Here is a 22,314-nt window from a genome sequence, read left to right as displayed (position 1 = left end):
AGTCAAAGTGCACGTTAGGTATTTTTTCTTGAAGGTTTCTGGTATTTTAGGAAGTGGGAGGAAGAGGAGCTGCTTCGTCCATCTTCATTTACACAGTATGGATTATTCGGAGTGATGGAAACAGAATCCTCCAGCTTCTCCAAAGCTCAACGATTTAAACCTTTAGAATCGAAATTATCTCGGCAATGAGAAAAGTTCCTTTCTGCCCCAGGTGGTGGAAACATTGCAGGAGGAAGTTTTTGTCGGATGTGACGACAGAAACCATCCGCACAACTGGATTTATACTAATTAGTCCGAATTTGACCTTTGGATAAAACCAGACAAGCTGTTTCTAGTCTCTATGCTAAGCTAACTAGCTGCTAACCAAACAGACGCTATACTGACTTTCTCCTCCACTTCTCAGTAAGGATACAAATTAGCACATTTTCCCCAGTTTGTCAAGAAACGTGAGAATCTCCCGCCGTGTGTTTCCGCCCTGGGGGGTTTCGCTGTAATGCAGTAAAGATGTCAGAGTGCCTCTCACTCCTCGTCACCGCTGAAGAAGAAGAAACGAGGGGAATTCCACAAACTTTACTTGTTTATTTATTTTTTAACGCAGCACTTCCAAAGGTTTGCCAAAAAAGAAAATATCGTGTTTAATGATAAAGAAAAGAGAAATGAATTCTCAAGCGGAGTTTGATGGAATCCCCTTCAGTGAAGAAGCCTCATGTGCCATTGTTACTGTCGTGTTCACGTCCGCAGTGTCCAACACTGACCACTAGGGAACATGCTTGTGTGGGATGAATTCCATCTGCATGTCGAGCCACTTTGTTATTTATTTGTAAATGTGCTTTTTATTTTTCTGACTGAACTGTGAAACCAGGGGAGCTCAGACCTCTGACGCCGATTCAACACTAATTCAACTTCAGATACAAAACATTTGACTGACAGATTGTTCTGATGCCAAAATCAAGAGGCCTTAATTCAGCAAAACTAGATTGTAAAGTCATTCCTGACAAAAAAAACAAATAAAAAAACCCCCGAAAGACTCCTTTGACCTGAAAGTCACGAGTGATTCATATATGAAATGTTAAGAAAAACACTTTTGTACTCATTTTTACAGACTATTTATTAAACTGTGATTTTGTAAGAAATAAAAAAAAAAATCTAAAACTATCTGTGGATCTGTCGTATGTGTGAAGATTCGAGTTTCAGGCAAAACAAGTCGAACTAGATTTATACAAACATGACTTTAATTTATTCTCTCACATTCGGAATTTAGACAAAGCAGAAACAGCCTCGGGGTCGAGGTTAAGACGAAGCAGCTGTTTTCATCACACGGACATTTTATGAATTAGACTCAAAAACTAGGGTTTAGGTCCATTTTTAAATAACATCAGCGTTTTCTTAACGGTAAGGTTATGGATTCTGGAAAATTACATCGGGGGGGGGGGGGGGGGGGGGGTGAAACTGCTGTAGATTCAGGGTTCAGGTTCAGGGATTAAGAGGCTCATTAAAACATGAGCCAGGGAGTCGCCCCCGACCTTCAGGAGAATCAACAGCAGGAACACAAAACATCACCAGTTTAATTGATCCACGTTTTCTTTCTCCGCTGGGATTCATTCCCCCCCCCCGCAAGAGAGAAAAAAGGATTTTCATCTGATTTCAAGTTCTCTGGGAAACTTCATCCATCGACTTAAAACAGACAACAGACTGACACAGCAGCACATTGTGAAGTGTTTAAACTGACCCTCTCTCTACTAAGCAAAGAATCACAGACTGATTGAGGTTATAAGCTGCTCACCTGCAGGGGGGGGCAGTAATTACATTTATGGGGAAAGTAAAGAGCAGGAAGCAGCTTCTTCTTAAAATCTCTTCTGAAATTTCAATATCTTAATCTGTTCATAAATAATCATTATACATCTTTTATGATAAATAAAAAAGTGTCCTTATGCAGTTACACGACGTGGACCAGGTGCCCAGTTAGTGTTCCTCGGGTTCGGAGCTGGATTCTCTGCTCGAGTTCATTCAGGCTCCACCTCTGGTTCTCAGGTAAGCTCCAAGTCCTCCAGCGTCCACCACAGGTCGAGTGGATTCACTCTGACGCTCGGAGCAGGTGGCCCGACGCCACGTGCTGGTAGCGGTTTGGCATCTCCGCTCTCACTCAAGAAGCTCTTTGGCTTGTAAGATTCACAGAGTGGCTGCGGAAGCTTCAAAACCATCCGACCACTCTGACCAGCAGATGAGAAGAAGAAGAACCAGTTCCCCCCCCCCGTCCCGGGCCGCGGCCGCTGAGCAGCGTCCGACCCTCAGTTGAGTTTGATGGGCAGGTCCTCTCCGTACTTGCGGAGGAACTTGCTGTGGTTGTGGTCGACGGACCAGAGGGGGGGGAGGTGGCGGGGCTGCATGCTGGTGAGGAAGTGCTGCCTCCAGCGACGCTCCAGGTCCATGAGGCCCTGGAGGCCCAGCCCGGCGTGAGCCTGCACCAGCTTCAGGCCGTGAGGCACGTACGCCTCGTTGAAGATCCTTCAGGGGAGAGAGGGGCAGTTAGAGGACAGCTTCTCTTCTTTAAACAAACTCTGGAACGAAAGTGTTAAAGTTTTGTTAGAGTGTAAATCTGGAAACTCACCTGGTCTCCAGACCGGCGGCGTGCTGCACCGCCTCCTCGCTCAGCTCCTGCCTCTCGTTCATGTTGAGGAAGCCCCGGATCAGAAGCTGCAGCTCGTCTCGCCGCTGCTCCGGCAGCCCGTCCCCCGCGGTGAGCAGAGCCCGAGCGGCCGACCGCACCCGCCGTCGGTCCGAATCCTCCAGCAGGCGAACTCCCTCCTCGCAGCCCTGCGGGGCGGCGAAGTCTTCAGCCAGCTGCTGCTTCAGGAAGCCGTCGTGCACGTTGGAGGCGGCGTGGCAGCTGGTGCAGAGCAGCAGGATGTCGTGGGAGTTGTGGTCCTTCATCTCGGTGGGGAAGTGTCGCCTGTACTCGTGTGGGACGATGTTTTTCCTGAGTGACAACACAACAAGTCGTTTTAATCAGAGCTGCAAAGTAATAAAGTTTTTTTCCAACATGAGACGGATGAGATTAGGAGTTTGAATTTTTCTAAAGAGCGCCGCAAGCTGATAGAAGTGGAAGCTTTTCCAATGTGAGGGTTTGCTGCTCATTCTTACAAGCTCCTGGACTTGTACTGATTACATGATAAACACAATCAGTTACAGAGAACCAAGTCCAACCTGATGTAGGAATCAGCTTTCCCACAGACGACACACAGGTTCTCCTTGGCGGTCAGGTAGTAGTCCTGCTGGGAGTCAGGACGTCCCGACGGCTCAAACAGCAGCTTCACCACAAAGGGATCTTCACTCTGAAGCACTGAGGCAGAAACAGAGCTCGTTAGAAGACAGTTTGGATTTCTGATTCTCCAAAGTGTTTTGATTTGTAAACGTTGCGGTGTACCTCCTATCCCTTTATCCAGGTACCACTTGGCTTTCTTCTTGTCGCAGGTGCACAGAGGCTGACCGTCGGGGGCGTAGAGGAAGCAGTTATCATAGAGAGGAGACTTCCTGTAACACAGACGGACGGCATTTGAATTCAATGAACTCTTACTTTATCAACAGTTGACGTTTAGCTGTTTAGTTTATATTGTGTGTTGTCCCCCCCCACCTGGCAGAATACCCCACACCCAGCGGTTTCCTCTTGTTGTTCCTTCGAGGGTCTGGGACCTGCTGATCTCCAGGCTCTGGGCTTTCATAAGTGGGAGGTTTCCGCGTCCTCCGCCTCTTCTCTTTATCTGAAGTCCTGTCCTCTCCGTCTCCTCGGCCCCTGAAGGCCACGTCCACCAGGCCCTGGCAGCGGGACGCCAACTCGGAGTAGGAGCTCCCGCTGGATGAGGCGGGTCCGGCTTCAGAGTGGAGGCCGAGGAGATGGAGGAAGAGGGCGATGGAGACTTGAGCATCTCTGGCAGCATAAGTCATCTGGGACGAGGAGACGAGAAGGATTGAAACAAGAAGATTAAAGAAAAAGAGCTGAAGGAAATATTGAGTCTCAGCTGCTTCTGCTACAGAGAGGAAACCAATCAGATGTGAGAGCTGCAGTGACTTTAAAATACTTTGTTATTGTAGGACGCTCATGTGAAAAGGTTTAACCTCAAAAATCAATGCAGCAAAACAATAAGTAGAGATCTCTTCAGTTCATTATGAAACGGTGGCTGAACAAATTAGAATATGGCCTCTTCAGAGTCTATATCATTGATCCATTTTACTGAAGAATTAGATCTGAAAACTGAATTTTCAAAACCCTGTCACACAAAGAGCGAGCACCTGCTCCAGGGTCAGTTGATCTGCCTCCCAGTCACTGCAGCGCAGCTCCAGAGATTTATCCAGAGAAACGTTCAGCAGATCTGCAGCCAGCGACTTCAGACTGAGTCCATTAGTCACCGCTTGTCTGAAACAAGTGAAAACGATCATTTGGACTTTACATGAATAACTTCTCACAGTGTGAAGAACTACAAACAAGAGCTGAACACATCCCCCCCCCCAGCTGTACCTCTGTCTCAAGGCCAGGTAGCGCAGGTCGACCGTGCAGGTCACCGAGAGGCCGTAGTCACGCGTCAGACGTTTGCCATCTTCATAGCAGCCAACGCCCACTTTCAGTATGTGGGGGTCTCTGAGGACTTCCATGAAGCTGAGAGGGAAGTTCTGCTGACCGTTACGGAACGGCAGCAGCCTCACCAGGACGCACAGCCCTGAATACGAGGCCATCTGCAGCAGGGACACCGCCGAGGTCTGGCCCTTCACCGAGACCTGGGACAGGAAACAGCAGCCGGGTCAGACGGGGACACGAGCAGCTTCCACGGTGAGAAGACGACTGAGGATCAGTCATCTTTGTTTTTAATCAAAGAATGAATCCAAATGCTAGAGATGTTTATTTTTTTTAGCTCAGCTGGGCCACAGAATGTAAATATGGAAGACACAACAGCATCCCTCAAAGTGGGGAGAGCGCCCCCTGGTGGCTGGCTGCAGTTTCATCATGAACCCTGATGGGACAGGACCAAACTCACCAGTCATAGAACACGTCACATATCTTTTTCTGTCATTTCAGGTAATTCTCATTTCTGATAAGATTGTTTTTAATCAGTTATTCTTTTAATTAGTTATTTGATCCTATAACAGGGTGATTGATTCTGATGACATGATTGGTCGGGTCCATGCTTCTGTGGAACTAAGGTGACGGCTTTTTTGCTTGATTTCTGGATAGTGGGAGGAAGTGAAGACGTGTCATCCATCTTTTAAATACAGTCTAAGGTCGGGACAAACCAAACGTGCCTGAACTCCAACTTGTAATATAAATGTATTGTCAACTTGTTCCTGTGTGTAACTGTTGCCGCATGCAAAGAACAACACCAAGTGAAAAACAGCCCGAACACACAACACCGTACTGAATCACCCGGGGTGGATTGGTCCTCTTCCCATTTTAAAACATGCGGTAAGGTATCTCTTACGCCTTTGGTCTTTACCCATTCACAGTCGAGCCCGAGAACAGGGAACACCGACAGCTCCTTCTGCATCCGAGGCCACAGCTGCTCCCACTCCTCTTCAGAGCTCACCATAACTGGTTTCACCCCCAGCAGGTCCTCTGACGGGATACGCAGAGGAGGCGGTGGTTGTGTGGTCTGACACTCCACGGCCTTGAACTCCTTCTCCTCGATGTTCTGCGGTTGGATGCATCGACACTCGGCGGCGACCACGACCTCAGTTTCCTCCGGGCGAGGAGCCTCCACGGGATCAGCCGCCTTCTGGACGGAAGGCAGCCTCTTCCTCTTGGTTCGGTAAACTCGCCATATGAGCAGCCCCCCCAGGGCCGCCCCGAGCAGCGTGGTGACGACGGCAGCTAACGGCCCTCGAGGAGACATGTCGACTTGTGGTGACTTTTAAAAAAACGGGCTGAAAATGTGCAAAGCAAAATCAGTCTTCAGTGGACAGATGATGAGTGAGGCCACAAACTGCTAAAGGAAGTTAAGTGATGTGTTACCTCTCCTGTGTCAGTGGGATCCCATGTGAACCTAGTTGTGTTTTTGTTACCTGGACCGACACTGCATCTCTGGAACACAACAAAAAAAAAAAAAAACACACACACACAAGATATCATTTGATCAGAAACTGTAGAAACAATCCAACTGTTTGTATTTGAGTGGGAAGTGTTTTTAAAATCCAGACTTAACACAGTCACTTAAAACACGGTGACTCGGCTTTCAGGGGAATTTGATTGTCAGGGCTTGTTGACACTTGTCTGACAACACAGGAGCCGGATGGAGGCACGTTGTGTTTCATTAAGTTTGAAGAATCGATCACTATTTAATTAAACTGTTTTGGGATTTGGCTGCAAAGCGGTTAACCCCTGAAACTCCAAAATGTGTGATGTGGATTCAAACACTGAATCTGAGTGTGACGCAAAAGCATCTGCAGATAAACAGAATATCAAACCGCATCATTATGACATAATCCCAGTGGTCACTATGCATTAGATCCTCAAGGAGGTATAGCGCAGGCTAGCATTAGCTTCACGAACTTAGCTCTCAGGATTCTGCAGGTGAAGTTAAACAAAACAAGCTAACGATAAAACCCAGAAGTTTATTTCCTTTATAACAAACAAGCAGCTCAACACAACACAGAGCTTCTAGTTGTGTGTATGTGTGTGTGTGAGACGTGCGGGTCAGAGGTCACGAGCAACAACTAACTCCAGGTGGGTTTGTCACAGTCAAAACGTTAAAGTTGAGCTACCACTTAGCAGCTAGCATTACCCGGGTCAGGAGGCAGAAACTAACCCGGGTTAGCTTCTTCGTTGCTGCTGACATTCCCTTTAAGAGGGTAGAATGTCCGCTGTCATTATTCCCAATGAGTTGTTCTGGTTACGGTGAAGTTAAACCAGTCGTTAGCACTGGTTTTAACACCGGAGCTAACTTGCTAACTCGCACAGTGCAGTTAACACGGGACCGACCCGGAAGCGCGGACCCACTCGGACACGGTAATGGTTAGGTTTAGTTGCTCCACGTGTTTTTTTTTATATCTTACCTTCACGGTTTGAAGCGACTCGACAGCAGCTGCTCGCGCGTGCACGTTTGTTTCTGTGTCATCAACTGGACCTTGACTTCCTGCTGCATTTATATCGACGGCGGGGCTGCGCCGGGACGCGGCTCTGCGGCCAGCGCCCCCTGCAGGAGGGACGGACTAACACCAACAACAGACTCGGGCACAACAACAGTGTTTTTCTTGCAGGATGAATCTGAAAAAATACAACGTGTCATTAGAACTGCTAGGAAAGATACAGCTTTGATTTTATAACCTCATTCAGTCTGGAAATAGTCTGATTTTAATCTGATATCATAGTTACATCCTACATGTTTACTGTTAAGTGCAAAGTAGTGAATTGCTTTGTGTCGACAGAAAAGCCTCACGCTTTAAATCAGTGTTAAAGAAACATCTCTTCTCTTTGGCCTTTTATTTTATTGTCATTACGTTATTTTGCATATTGATGTTTTCTTTTTACACCTTTTACTTTCTAAAGCTCTTTGTCGTTCAACTTGCTCTAAATGTGCTATTTAAATAAAATTGACATCTTCTCACCTGTAACATTTCCCCTGATATTCATTAAAATGTTATATAATGTATTATGTGTAAATATTAGTCTATGAAATGCATAAACAAAACAAAACAAATCCCTGAACACTAGGGGGTGTCCTCAAATTCTGTCTGAATAATCAGCTCAAATCTCAATCTACAGTCCAATAGAAAAGAAAAAGTGGTAAATTGACTCATTTGAGAGACTTGAACTGAATGTGTATCGTGGTTGATGTTATCATTTTTAATGCACTAAACTTGAGGAGCACTGTTAATCTCATTGCATTCTGTACAATGACAATAAAGCTTTCCTTCTATTCAAATATTGGTCATTTGTAGTGTCATCATTCTACAAAAACTTTTCTAAATAATTTCTTTTCATATCCAGCTTGTGGCCTGGAGAATGGAACCTGTAACCTCATGTATAATAAACAGTTTTACTACTTAACACATAAAAAACACATATTGTTCAAGAACACAAACAAGTCTTTCCTCTACCACCATCAATTTATTCAATCTTTTAGCTTCAGTATTTCTCCAAAGAAGTGGAATAAAGTAATGAAATAATTACAAAATGGAAAAATAGATCAGAGAATAGATCGTATTCACAGGTTTGATTAAAAAAAATAGCAGGACAGAGAGAAATCGGCCAGTGAGAGATAAAATCATCTTCTCTCTGAGCGTCAGCAGGCTAACGGAGGTCGGGCAGGTCGGCGTGCAGCGCCTCAGCTGCTGCAGCACCACGACCGACTAGACCATGTTGATCAAGGTCACCTGGGAAGTCAGATCATCTACTTTAGTGCTTGTGCAAAATTGAAATTTCGAAATCAACTACTAAAAAAAAAATGAAGACATCCTACTGTGTGTTAAATAATAAAAGAAAGAAAAACAAGCAAGATTGTTATCACACAAAATGAATGACGGGGAGGACAGAGGGAGTAAAATGTTAAGTACTGATGTGTACTAAACTATTAAAAGTACAGATAAGAGAGGCAACCAGTCACCACCACTGCTAGGTCCACATTGATTGTTGCTGCAATGAAACTATTTACAGTGAGATGCTTCACATCCAATCACAGGATGCAGTAGACGGCAATAAAGAGATTTTTTCTTCAAAAATAAAACAGTAAAACACAACAGTAAAGCAGCTGTCCCTTCACAAAATCTCTTTACATCACATTAAAAATTAGCACTGCTGTGAGCTGTGTACAGTATAGATTCTTTAAAGATATATATATTTTATGTATAATATATAGGGTCATTTCTTGTATACACGAACATAAACTTGTCTCATTGTAGCTAGCCTGTGCCTTTGGCAAGATTACTTACAACTCTTCTGTTAGATTCCAAAGCTATTTAAAATATACTTAATGCATAAAAATAAAGATTTTGGCATTGTCTCACTCCATTCTTCTGCTTGGAAAGTTAATCATGAGAACTTCTCATCTGGAAGCCGAGTTCTCTCAGTGCTGCAGTTCCTCTGCCAGGTGATGGAGGTGTCGTCCTTTCAACAGGGGGCGCTGTGAGCTCGACCAAGCAAAGGAAGGCAGGGGACGGGAGCCGCCCCACCTGGCTGGGGGGGTAGGGGGCTGACACGGGGCTGGGTGTGGCTCTGCACAGTGATTCCACAGGGTAATGACGACCTCGAGCTCCACAGCACAAACAAGACAATACAGACGATGCTAATGAAAAGCCTGGGGAGCGGCACACGGTTTTGTTTTTTTAATCTGCCCTCACTGCTGTGCAGAGGTCTGCTCCCTGTTGATTCACCCGTTGCTCTCCGTTATCTGCCAGTTCTTTTCAGCCCTGCTGATATCATCCGCTGAAGCAGAGATGAAGAGAGGCAGAGGGACCTTCCCCTCTCTGCTGCTGTCGGTCACCCACCTGTGCTCACTTATTGTCCATTACTCTCTCATCTCGAGCACAATCTTCAGAGTTGAATCTCAAAGGTCTTGTGCAGCTCGGTGGAGAAGGGATTTGTCGGCGAGGGTGTGGTGCGCTGGCGTGAGCGGCCCTCCAAGGCGGCCCACTGGGCCTCAAAGGCATCTGGCTGCGGCTGGGGGGGCGGCTCGGTGGCGAGGGAGCATGGAGCGAGCTGGGAAGGAGAGGCCCAGTTGTCTGCCCCATTAAAGGTCACACTACCATTGGATGGCTGGAGGTGTACAGGGTTCATGGTGGTGGGCGGTGGGGGTTTGATGAAGGGGCTGATGTGGCCCACATGCTGGGTGTGGTGCTGGGGTGTCGTGGAGGCAGCGACGGGGAACGGCTGGGGTTGTGTAGCTGAGCCGAACACGTTGGCCACCATCTGCGAGGGAGTGATGCCGACCAGGGGCGCGCCGGGCTGAGGGAACGGCAGCCCGTTGGACATGGGGTAGGAGGCTGGAGCATGACCATGGAAGGCGAGCTGCCGGGGGGGCAAAATGGGCACGACGGGGGGCAGAGAGGTCATGAAGGGAACAGCAGGAGCCGACGCCACAGGGATCTGCACCGGGGCAGTGAAGGCCTGGGTGGGAGGCGACGCCGCTGCCGTGATCGGATTGGGCAGCGCAGGTCGGACGGACTTGGTGACTTCGTCCAACCAGCGGTCGGCTTCTGATGGCGTGCGCCTGTGAGACGGTAGGACTGGGGAGGATTGGGGGGGTTCCACTATCACCGGAGTTGGCGATGACCAGTCAGCTCCTGTTGTTGACGAGCACACAGAAAAGAAAACAACAGACACAAAATATTACTGATAAAGTTTACCGGTGAAAAAAGGGGAATTGAACACATTGAAGTTGAGTCACATCAGGTCAAATCACTTCCTGCTTCCGAAGTAACTGCATCACTTAAATACTGAGGAAGTAAAACAAAACTCTGCTCCTCATAACTCCAGAAGTGAAGTGTGCGTGACACTGAATCTACGTGTATCATATCATTGGGTTCAGATTTAGCTCGGTTATGAATCGAAGGTGAATACGTTTCTCACAAATTCACCAATTAACCAGGTGTGAAGAGTTGGAAAGAGCCTAAATCGCCTCAGTGGGTTTCAAGTCGCTGCTGCAGCTTCTGACCTCTCTGATAAGAAGGTCAAACCACAATGATTAACCCCCGGTTGTTCAGAACAGAAGCAGAAGATCCACTTCGACCTCTTTTCAATGTACGATCAGACTTCCACCGTCTAACTTGGTGACATTCAGTGGCTGTATCTCCACGTCTGTTATGATTCATCCAAAAGGTCAAAATCCCACATATTGGTCCCGTCACCATCCCACTCTCATGCATCCTGTGCTTACCTGGCTGTGCTGAGGCCGGGGCCCCTGCTGGGGTCTTGGCCCAGGGGTTAGTTTCTCGGGCAGGCAGGGCAGGGGGCAGAACTGGGGGGTTAGCAGTAGCAGCGGCAACAGAGAAGGCAGGAGCTGTGCTGATCACTACAGCAGATAAAAGACAGATGCTAGTACGAAGCAAGCGTGTGTGACGGGCGCCGTGGACACGACTCTTGTTAGACATGCACGAGGCTACCGGTCGTTCATTGTCAGTCTTTACGATTGTTAATCACACATGTAAATTACACGGCCGGCACTCACTCCCTCACTGCCAATTCAATTGCACTCAGTATAATTTAAGTTTATTCATTTCCTACGGAGACAAATTAATCACAAACTCAGCAGAAATGTGGGAAACTGATGAATGGCCAGAAAATTTGGCTACAAATAACTTTTGGCCGTCATCTGCAGTGAGCGACTGATCTGAGCTTCATCGTTTCTCTACTAAACGGAGCCGTTCTGTTTGGCAAAAGCAAAATGGCTGAGTAGCTGATTACTCTTATTCCAGCTTCTCAGGTCTCTAGACTTTTAAACTAATAGCTGCAGGACACTAACATGTTTTATAAGCACTTCTGAGCTCGTACAGTGAAATCATTCAATGCAGCTATAAGACAGTAAAAAAACAGAGCAGCAATGATAAGCATCAGAGGACCGATGTAGACTGTGATTTGTGAATACTGGCAAAACAAATACAACTTGCTTAATTGCCTATGTTGTTGAGTTATTTAGAACACACAGAAACACACACATACACCTCTCACACTACAAAGCTGTGCAGATTCCCAGTTACACATGTTAGATGTTGAAGGCTAAAGGAGAAGGTTTTACCTGGTGCTACAGGAGACTGTGGGGAAGAGGCTGGCTTGGGCATTGGTGCTGAGGAGAAGGGATCCTCCGGGGGCCCGCTGAACGCTGACGTGATCTGAGTACACAGCGAACTGATGCTGTCGTTTTCACCCTCAACCTCAGCAACTACAGGAGGACACCAGGGGAAAGATAAGAAAGCACACGACTCATAAGAAAATGGTTGTTTAATGGTTTGATTAGTCAGTAATGCAAAATATATTTCTAAACCAGAATGAAAAGATAGTTAATTGTGATGTTTATAGTGATAAAAGAGCTGGAGACACAGATCGTGGGTCAGGATCCCAGTCTAACCTGAATTCTTAATGGGGAAGTCGGACTTCCTCTGCATGGTGGAGGGCAGCTCGTTCATACGCAGCGACATCTGTCTTTTGAAGGGAGACGTCTTCTGACTGAGGACTGGGAAGCCTCTGAAGGAGCCCTGCCTGGCGAGAGCCTCAGCTGGTGCATGTCTGCGGGGGATCACCTGAGCTCCCAGTGCGGGCAAAGAGAGAGGGGGGGAGGACGAGGGAGAGGGTGAACCTCCTCCCTGGTGGGCGGAGGAGTTTGTCACCGAGTTCCCAGAAACCGTCACGTCCGTCTCTGCTGTTGGAAAAGAGCAGCGAGACAAAAGTCCTCAGAAAAAAAAAACAAATTATCAACATTTTGACAGATGTGACACCGATTCCCGTAAGTTGTGCATGCTACTGTCTTTGTACCAACAAAAACAACTCGGTTAAACTAGACAACCAGATCAGAGAATAAGAACTGACCTTTTTTAGCATCCTGTAGCTGCCGCATCACTTCCTCCCGCTCCGCCGCCTCTGTGGCGGTGGTCACACGAAACGAGCCCTCGCGGGTGAAGGTGGTTCTGTTGGCGTCAAAGGTCGCCGTGACCCCACACTCCTTCTCCCGTTTCTGTTTCCGCTCCAGACAGGCGGCGAACGCACAACCCACAGCATGACTGAGGCGCTCGCCCTGAGAAGAGACGATGGAAAACACATCGTAAGTTACTGGAGACACCACTACAGACCAGAACCATCGCAGTATGACGGTCTCTCCTTCACCTGAGCTCACTAACAATTCATTTTTCTATTATAACGTGATACAAATTGTAGTTTACTTTAGAGCAACAACTAAATTATTTTAATAATGTTTCAATCAATTGAACAGTTGAAACCCAAACAAATTATATTTATTTTGATACTGAAAGAACCACGTAGTTGAAGAGAGGAAAACAGATAATATTTGACTTGATAAATCTTGATAAATTGCTTGATTATAAAAAATATCAATCAAAATGTCGTTGTATAAAAATATAAAGATAGTGTGGTTAAAATAATATATGTTAATGAACTTTATTATGTACTGTGTGGGGCTCTGAGCCATCTGTTTGTATTCAAGATGAGGGAATAATCACTTTTCTTTTTATATCTGTATCAGTGATGAGGCTTCACAACGATTTCTCACCGAGTCTTTGACGGCCATGAAACAATGGCAGATCCAGCGCCGCGTGGTGCCGTCCCTGCAGATGTAAGAAAACGCCCTCTCGAAGTTCCGGTCCGGAGCGCAGAACGACACCTTCTCTATTGTCTGGTCTAAAATCAGGTCCTGCAAAGAGAATAACCATTACCTCATTATTAGCAGCTTCGAAACTGTGGTCAGGGTCAAGTGACTTTCACTCCAGTCTGTTCGAGGTGCTGCATGAATGAAGGGTACTTCACTGAGAAGATCACGAGGGTGCTTGAATAACACTGAACTACACTGAGCTCCAGGAGCAGCTGTCTGCACCTGAACGCAACACAACGCTGAACCTCACGGAATCCTGGATCCTCTTATTGCTTTAAACAGCACGATAACAAAACAAAATAAATACAAAGAACAGAACCAGGTCTCAAGGTGAAATACAAGATCCTGGACCTTCTATAAATATCTTTCCTTAAACTACAGAAAGGAAACTTAAACGGATACATTATGTAGATATAGAAAACACAACAGCCATGTTCCTTCTCTTTTTATTGCTCTTTTGAATTTCTCCTGTTTATAACCTAAATCCTTGAGTTTTCATAAACGAGTGCAGGTGCTTTGAATGTTTAAACAGACTATATTTAATGCAGTACCAGCACTTTCCAGCAGGTGTCCCTGTGACCTATAATGTGAAGGCGTTAAATCAACTCGTTCTTTCTTCCTACAAGAAGTAGGAAGAACGAGTTGCTGTGAGTACATATTTCCAAAAGGGCCTTTTTCCTTTTTTAGGTCACTAGACCAGACCAGCTTCACCACCATTATTAACTCGAGCAGCTTAGCAGCTTCCAGCTTTAATGCTGCTAAAGCCACATGTGCTTCCTCTGGCAGCGCTTTCTGTTTGATCAGGCCTGTGATAAGAGGAGCGAAGGGACTTATTACCTTCGTTTTGTCGTCTACAACGCGAAGACCATCTGCCGACACCCACAACACGGCCCGCGTCGGCTTCTTCCCAGCCTGCCAACACACAAAAGGGACAGGAACGAGTTAAGAAACAAAAGAAACTGCTCCACTATGTCCATTGCCTCCATGATTAGCTCCCTTTGTACCTATTCAACTCACACAGACACACAGACACACACATAGAGAGAACACACCTGTAAACAAAGAGAAAGCACCAGGTAAGAGTCAAAAGAGGAGACAAAAATTAGGATTTGGTTTTTTCTTAGTGCTGCGTCATTCACTAGTTCCCCCAAAACTGAATCAAAGACACAAAAGGAGGATTTGGTGCACAGATGCAGTCGACAGTGGTGGCCACATGGGTTAGAAAAACAACACAATATCTGTGTGTGCACCAAAAAGTCACTTTTCATCCATACAAGTCGTTCATTGTTCCATGGAGGAAGGAGGGCTGAACGGAGAGAAGACACGCCTGCTAATCCCAAAAAAACAACCCACACACACACACACGCACACACACACACACAGGTAAGTGCCCCACCCCACACTAAACCACCCCCACCTGCCCACAGACACATGCATCACTGTGTTTGCCTCTCTCCAGACAGATCTCTCCCGTGCATCAGTGTCTGTGTGTGTGTTTCTTCCAGCCTTCAGACGTGATCAAAAGGGTGAAGTGTTACGTGACAGGAGGAAAAAAAATTATATTAATAATAGGAATAATAGAAAGAGAGAGACACACTCAAGACTCACACAGCAATAACTTACTTTTGCAAAGAATCCTTTGAAGAATTTCCTGTCCTGGAGGGTGGGTGAGAGGGATGGAGGAGACGGAGGGAGGAACAAGGCATGAAAATGTTACCTAGGAAGTCTAAAAACTGACTGGAGCTAACGGGGAGGGATTGGATTTTGGGGTTTCGTTGAGGTGAAGGTGGGTTATGAGCGAGCGAGTGAGTGAGTGAGTGAGTATAGACTGTAAATGAAGATGAACAACATGATGGCTCACAAAAGAGAAGCAAATTCATCTGGATGTCTGCAGAATAGATAATAAACACCATCTCCGCCAGGTAAGCAGGTGGGACATGGATCACACTAAAAAGTCACTTAAGGGTGTACTTTAAATCTGATGCTTTTAATTATTTGATGCAAAATGAGGGGTTAAATGTCATGATTGATAGCTGAGACAGACTCCTGATTGGTCGAGTGCATGTATCAGCACATGAAGTTCAAAGTGCAAGATGGCAGCGGCTGTATCCAAGATGTTGTAGCTTTATTTTTGTAAAACGGTCGGAAGAGGAGACGCATCATTCATCTTTATACAGAATTTATGTACAGACTGTATATTAAGATTGACGACATGACAGCGAATCCCCCCCCTGGTGGCCGGCCACTGTAAAGATCATAAACCTCACCTCTTCCATGTCAGTGGATTGGACACTGACCAGACTAAAAGTCACAGTACATATAAAATACAGAGGAAGAAATGAAAATCGTTCATCTTCAAATACAGTCTATGAGTGAGTGAGTGAGTGAGTGAGTGAGTGAATCATGTAGCTCCACATGATTTCAAATTGACAGATGTTTGAATGTGGTTGTTACTGTTTTTATGAGTTGTGATCACCGTTAGTACTACCACAACACGGGAAACCAGTAAACCACATGACGGTTGGCCGCTCGATCACCCCGGCAGCAGGAAATGACGCCCTCAAGTTCTTCTGTGACAGAAATCAACTGCAGCATTACAGCAGTGACACCAAGCTGCCTGGACAGAGGAGATACAGCCTGCAGACCTTCAGGTGTGTGTATCTGCGAAGGGGTTAAATCCTTTTTATTCTTTCTCCTCTGACTCCTAGACTGAGATCGGCTCCTTCCAGGGGCGTTTAGCAGACAGAAACAGATTCCCACAGGCGGCAGCTTCACCTGTGAGTCTGTGAATGTTCACTGGTTGGCCAGAGTCAGGGTCAAGTTTAGGCCGACCACAGCCACAGAAAGACACCACAACCAGACCCAGCCTGGTGCTAATCCTCCCTTTCTCCCCGCGCTCCCTGATTGTTCCTCTCCTCGCCATAAGCTGTAAAAAGGAGTGCCACTCCGCTCCTGTTACACAGCCGTGGTGGAGACAGCACCCACATCCCCATGTTAATGCATGATTGAACGTGTTAACCAGCAATGGAGATACATTCCAAATGAGCTCAGCACTTGATAGTGTGCTAGTATTAGTATGCTAGGTGGTTAGGGTGGGGGGGTATCTATAAGGTTGTGATAACTAGAATGGGAGGTTATGTGAGGGGAGGGGGATTTGAAGGCATTTCTCTGCATTAAAACCTGCTTAAAAAGACACAACAAAAAGTGTAACACCAACAAAAATAACATTATCTTTGGTATTAAGTGGGTGATGAATCTATAGAAGGGGAAAAAGCTTTGTGGGCAGAAAGAAAAGCTGAGGTTTGAAAGATTAAAATGAAGCCGACACGTCCAAATCAAAACAACTGGAGCACGAAACTTACTTTGTACCCAACAAGGGTTTCTGTGCTGATAAATACTACATCTCATTTTAAAGACAATGTTAACACACAAGGTCAAAACCTCTTGGTGATGGTATCACTGTGATACAACCAGGCTGGTGCCAAAAAATAGCATGAGCCACCAGCTGGATGTGCGACAATAAAAAGCACACATCTTGTGTAACATCTGTGACAGTCACACCTTACAACAGGAGCTACAGATATCTCTAGTCCAAGATAAGAGTGCGTGTCATCCTATTTCTTTGCCCGACACGGACAGCGCTCAAGCCACTACCCTGCAGGACACGTGCTTGTGAGCTGTTTGGGGTCGATGCTGATTGAACCATGACAGTTGATTTCTAAGATGTTGTTTTCAAATCCTTATCGCAACAGGATGGGATTGAGGCCTGATAATTCATGGATTAACCGTATACTTTGTTGTAAATACAAAAAAAAAAAAAACGTTTTATCGAGGCACATGAGGCTCATACTGGCCGGGCTCTAATGTTTATGTTTAGTGAGTTCAGGACATGCTCTGTGTTGAATGAAGACTTTGTTGTGTAATTTCCTGTCTTTAGTGTTTACACAGGAAATATCTCTAGTGAGGGTGAAAAGCTGTCAGAGACAACTTTGCAAACCATGCGACACTCGAAGCCCTTATTGAAACTGCCAGGTTACACAGACCACCTGATGGACTCTGATACATGTCAGTGATGCAGCCTGAGGCTACTGGGTGTTGATGTACAAACCCATTTGGAATTCTTCCAGCATCATGGTGGGGTGCCTCACCCAGTCAACACAGAGGAAACAACCTTGGTTTCTATGAGCTTCTGAGAAGCAGCTTAAACATTCCCGCTGATGGAACACGGAATACACCACAACACCGGGCCAGTGGCCAAATGCAACGGCAGGAAGTGACAACACAATGACAAAAAAAGGGCAGCTTGGAGGTTGACGCTACCGCAATGCAGCCTCCTGCTCCTCCTCCTCGTCTTCCTCCTCCTCCTCCACCCGCCTCCATCCTTCCCTATGAGTCACAGGTCGCAGAGCTGCGAGAAAACTCTCATTACTGTCCCAAAGGCTGCTGGGAAAAACAATGGAGTTGGCTCAGAGCTGGAGTCTTCACACAAACACACACACACTGACTGACACACTACGAATACACACCCTCCAGCTCATGGCACATGTATTCCCCTGTTGTTCCTACTGATGCAGCAGAGAGAATTATCTCTGTTATTCTTCGTCTCTATCCTCTGGCCTGAGATCTGCTCGGCCTGAAGCTGCCAGATTGTGTTGATGTTGTGGCTGCTGTCTGGCAGATGCTCGCAGATTCTCAGGAAACAGCCTCCTTTACTTAGCCCACATGAGACAATGAGAGCCAACAGGTGAGGGCCTGGTTCCAGACAAATGTGGGTTATTAGTTCCTAGAAATAAGAGTTTACACTGGCAGTATTTGTTGCCTGGTAACAGTTAGCTGCAACAGTAAGCTAATTAAAGAGTCAGTGAGGATGAAGTGGGAACTGTGTTCAAACCAGGGAGGACCTTGGTTCGTCTGGAAGCTTCAGCGCTGACATGGATAAATGGCGTAAGGGGAAAGCCTTCCTGCCAGCTTCCCCCGCCGCATGTTAAGAGAAGAAGTCCCATTAAAATGATGTAAGATGTAAAAACAGAAACCTCATTTGGCCCCGAACACCATTGATCAAGAAGCCAGGACTCAAACCTTGTTTTGTTGATCCAAATCACTGTATTATTCTTTTTAAAGAAGATCAATGTGCAGAAACACAGGATGAAAGTGCAGCATTAACAAACTACTCTTGTCTGAAAAATCACTGAACTCCAACACTAATTACAATGGAAAGATAATTAGAAATGAAAGAGCAGAGCGACGCAATGCAGCACAACTCTTCTGTTATTCCACTGCTCTCAGCCCCGGTGCTGCATGTTGGTGAATATTAATGTTACAGAATTATGAATTTTTAAATAATGAAAATTATGTAGTTGAAAAACTTTCCCAAAGCCTTGAAATGCTTTTTTTTATTGTGCGGTGGCATCTTGTTATAAAGATTATGGGGTAAGTCAGCAGACTATGATGCGACAAGAACGCTTAACAGTCACAGATTGCACAACAAGGAAACAAACCTGGGAGGGGATGAATGAAAACCCTCTTACAGTAAGCAGCTCCCAACCAACAGTGATTGTTTTATGGTATTTCCTGTAAGAAGAGCCCCTCAGACACACAGGTGAACTGCCACGGCAATGCCAGGACTCGACCGGAAGAAGCCCAGCTCGCAGGAAAGATGATGTGTAGCAAGAAACACTGGATGATGCCAATCGATAAAATCTGTGCTGGCTTACAAATACGGTCTATAGGAGGACAGTAGACAGGAGACAGGAGGACATGATTTGGCTCCATTTTATGTGCCTTATTAAAATGACTGGATCTCAATAAGATCTCACGGCCTCAGACTCTTTGTCTGTTGACCTCATCAAGCTCCAGAGTGCATGTGCTGCTGCTCTGTGTGTGTGTGTGTGTGTGTTTATTAGGCTGGCATGTATGTGTCTATTCAGAGTAAGAGCATGCGTGTGTGTATATTCTGTGTTGTCTGCTGTTTCTATGGGTACACGTCTTCCAGTGTGTGTTGCTGTGTGAACAAATGATTTGCCTTCAAGCCATCTCGCAGTGTGTGTGTGTTAATTCTCACACACACACCAAATTATACAACTACAGGTGTCTACAAGTATGTGCATGTTTGTGAGTAAATATTTAAGCATTGTATAAAACTTAGTGCTGTAAAAGTGTGTGTGTGTGTTGCTGGCATTCATATGATAGTCCACTTTTATTATTATCTCCACCAAGGATTAGATGTTTTGAGAGCACGGAAAAAATTGAACATAGAAGGTCGTGAGTCGTGTCTTGAAACAATGAGGTGTAAAACACTAACGCTCAGAAGTTGTACCTGATCTGAAAAGTACACACATGACGCATCAGGCGGAAGTTGACTCAGCTCTCTGAGTAGAATATGCAGTTCAACTTAACGGCCCTGAACAGAATCCAAAAGTGTTGATAACAGGAGAAACAGGGTGTGGGTTCTCATCGTCATCTCAAATTGAAACCGAACGCTAACTACAGATTCTTCAAGCAGGAGTTTCCCAACTATGATACCTGACGTGAAAATCCTGAAGAGGAATCTCTAATCATACAGACCCCGGTAACAGACCTCTCGACTCAGATTTGTCTGTGACTTCAGCGAGTCAGCCTCACACACACACACACACACACACACAGAAGACTATATAAACTGGGTGGGGCCTTGGCAAACAACTGACCACATGGAAAAGCGATTGCTCTTCAGTTTCACCCCCTTCCCCTTCCCTGCTCCCCAAACTGGAATTTGCTCCTTTTTGTGCAACGCCGCTGGAATCTGCTGCAGCAGGAAGTACACGCCGGCCTATCTACTCTGCTCGGAAAGGAAGAGACATCTCAGAACTGACCCCAACACCCCCGGAGGTTGTGTGTAGGTCATGCTGGGTGGAGACGCTCATTGATCAATGGTAAGAATCCGCTCTGCTCAGGCCTCTGTGTACAGAGACTCCCAGACAGGCATAAACACAGAGGAAACACTGAGGAGAATAGAACTGACAGAAGATAGATGGCTGACGTGAAACAGACGTTAGAGAATGTCAGTTGGATTCTGGTTTCAAAGAGACAGAAATTAATGGAGGAAAAGATTAAAAAAAAAAGAGAGAGGGGATAAAGAGGAAGGAGGATGTCTGGTGTTTAACAGCCTCATTCCTGGAAGTACTGTGAAACGTACCGTCTTCAGCCGCTTCACTGCATCCTCGCATATGTGCATCCCCCTGGACTCCTCCACTTCCACATGTCCCAAGTACTGCAGGGTAGAGAGGAGAGAGAGAGAATGAAACTAAGTAAAACTGTGACAAACCTTTCCTGTGGCCATCTCTACTCAAGTTTAAGTATGGCTAGCATAATAAACTCTGGAATTAGATTGGGTATTTAAATCAATCCACAACCCCCCCGGTACACTGGCACTGGTGATTCATTAACCTAATTAATTAACATTTTGAGGTCAATCACAGTTCAATTGCTCCCTGGTTAATCTCCATGTTTTGAAAGTGCAAAAAATTGCTAATGAAAATACTGAACCTGCCAAAGAATTATGAATAGATGCAACACAGAGTGAGAGAAACAAACAAAAACATGGAAGGAAGCGGCTCTTTGTGCATGGCTGACGGGCAGCCGCCTCCTGTGGCTCTGTGTGGACCTAGAAACCTGACCTGCAGCAGATCATTTGTTTTGTCTCATCAAACACAAATACAGATGAGATCAGATCAGGTTATGTTGTCGATTGCAGGAAACTAACTCTCCTGGAATGATTTACAGCAATTGTTTAACCTTTCTAGAATCAGTTGTATGTTTAAGGGAAACATATCAAATCTCACAACTGTTGTATTACAGCACCACCCACTGACTTGTCACATTACACCAATATGTTTCAGCTTGTGGCCTTCGTCAGGCTCAACCCCATCCTGCGTTTGTTAGGTAGAAGAAGAATAGACAAACTGGAGACGTGGGGCATGACCCAAAGAAGAATCATTAACTGTAGGTGTGGATCCAGGAATTATTTTTCACTTTCATTAAATTCAAGATAGCAAGCTGATTGTGGATTTCTGATCATGGATCTTGATGAATATAAATGTGGTTTAATAAGGGGACTGCTGGGTCTTGGCAGAGGTGTGCACCGGCAGCCATTAAAGTTAATATCAATTCATCTGCAGATAATTCTCTTGACTAATCAGTTTATCGTTCCATCTATGCCAGGAAAGATTTTATATACATTTGCAGTGAATGATTGACACAATACTTTTCTCCTGGGGGAAATCCTGTCCTCCAACCACTTTACAACACGGCTGCCTCCCTCCGTCTTAGACTTGAAGCAGCATAACACCCTGCTGCGTGTCAGCCCAGTGTCCAGACTTATAACCCTGACCGGCCCAGAAGCCATTGTGCATGTGGGGCCGGAGAGGAAGTCCTTACCCTTTCCTTGCACATACACACACAGCAAGTGATGTTGACCGCCGTCTGACACCCCCACCCTCTGTCCAGGCTATTTTGAGAGTGTGACGCCATGACTTTGAGTCACATCACGGTACTAGAACACACTGTGTGTATACACTTATGCACGTTAAAAACCGAGATGTGCACAGAAACATGTGTTTTAAAAGACAAGTGATGTGAGGAAGCAGCTGTGGGTAGTGAGGACAGTCAAAGCTGCAGAGCCACTAATAAAGGGATCTGCCAGGAGACGTCACTAAGGTGAGATGAGTAAACGCAGGGGAGGCTTGAAGTGTCACAACAGATGGTTTGTTGTAGCATCTGACTCCTCTTAGTAATTAGCTGGCAGCGACAATCAGGGGGCTGCGACATTCTTATTTAATATCCGTGCTCAACAAAAGCAACTCGAACAAATGGAATTAATATCTCCTGAACAGTCTGATGTACACGCAGAGGCTAATTAGGATCTGAAACCCATGTTTATCAGTGGGCCGACCACAGGATCAGTTTAACTAGTAAATAATCCTGCATTGGGCTACATGAGGATATTTGTATTAACGTGCTGTAAGTGTAATACCAGTTT

The 22,314-nt window shown here is 45.8% G+C and overlaps 2 protein-coding genes across 9 annotated transcripts in view; both read right to left on the bottom strand.

The window, feature by feature from the left end:
- Positions 1–1,210: 1,210 nt before the first annotated feature.
- Positions 1,211–7,106, bottom strand: exd2 (exonuclease 3'-5' domain containing 2). Of its 2 annotated transcripts, none has more exons than XM_062397789.1 (10): positions 7,039–7,106; positions 5,999–6,067; positions 5,469–5,910; positions 4,514–4,770; positions 4,288–4,411; positions 3,632–3,942; positions 3,425–3,531; positions 3,205–3,340; positions 2,609–2,977; positions 1,211–2,505 (listed from the first exon to the last, which is right to left on the bottom strand). In XM_062397789.1, the coding sequence occupies exons 3-10, from the start codon at positions 5,877–5,879 to the stop codon at positions 2,289–2,291; spliced, it is 1,932 nt and encodes a 643-aa protein (XP_062253773.1). In that variant the 5' UTR covers positions 5,880–5,910; positions 5,999–6,067; positions 7,039–7,106; the 3' UTR covers positions 1,211–2,288. The 2 variants fall into 2 exon arrangements, with proteins under 2 accessions (XP_062253773.1, XP_062253774.1); XM_062397790.1 differs by having other exon boundaries at positions 5,484–5,910.
- Positions 7,107–8,067: 961 nt separating this feature from the next.
- numb (NUMB endocytic adaptor protein) overlaps positions 8,068–22,314 on the bottom strand; it is a 37,587-nt gene continuing 23,340 nt past the window's right edge. For 2 of the 7 annotated variants that reach the window (XM_062397022.1, XM_062397023.1), the window contains exons 3-11: positions 20,473–20,547; positions 14,922–14,954; positions 14,136–14,210; positions 13,200–13,340; positions 12,503–12,707; positions 12,045–12,335; positions 11,715–11,858; positions 10,857–10,991; positions 8,068–10,263 (exon numbers count right to left, since the gene is read on the bottom strand). In XM_062397022.1, coding sequence (XP_062253006.1) covers positions 9,515–10,263; positions 10,857–10,991; positions 11,715–11,858; positions 12,045–12,335; positions 12,503–12,707; positions 13,200–13,340; positions 14,136–14,210; positions 14,922–14,954; positions 20,473–20,547 — 1,848 coding nt within the window. In that variant the 3' untranslated portion in view covers positions 8,068–9,514. The remainder of the gene's footprint in view (positions 10,264–10,856; positions 10,992–11,714; positions 11,859–12,044; positions 12,336–12,502; positions 12,708–13,199; positions 13,341–14,135; positions 14,211–14,921; positions 14,955–20,472; positions 20,548–22,314) is intronic. The other 5 variants (XM_062397024.1, XM_062397027.1, XM_062397025.1 and 2 more) reach the window with 5 other exon arrangements.

This window comes from Platichthys flesus, chromosome 10 (assembly GCF_949316205.1).
Source record: "Platichthys flesus chromosome 10, fPlaFle2.1, whole genome shotgun sequence".
NCBI classification, from domain to species: Eukaryota; Metazoa; Chordata; class Actinopteri; order Pleuronectiformes; family Pleuronectidae; genus Platichthys; species Platichthys flesus.
This window is presented reverse-complemented; position numbering and strand designations above follow the sequence as displayed.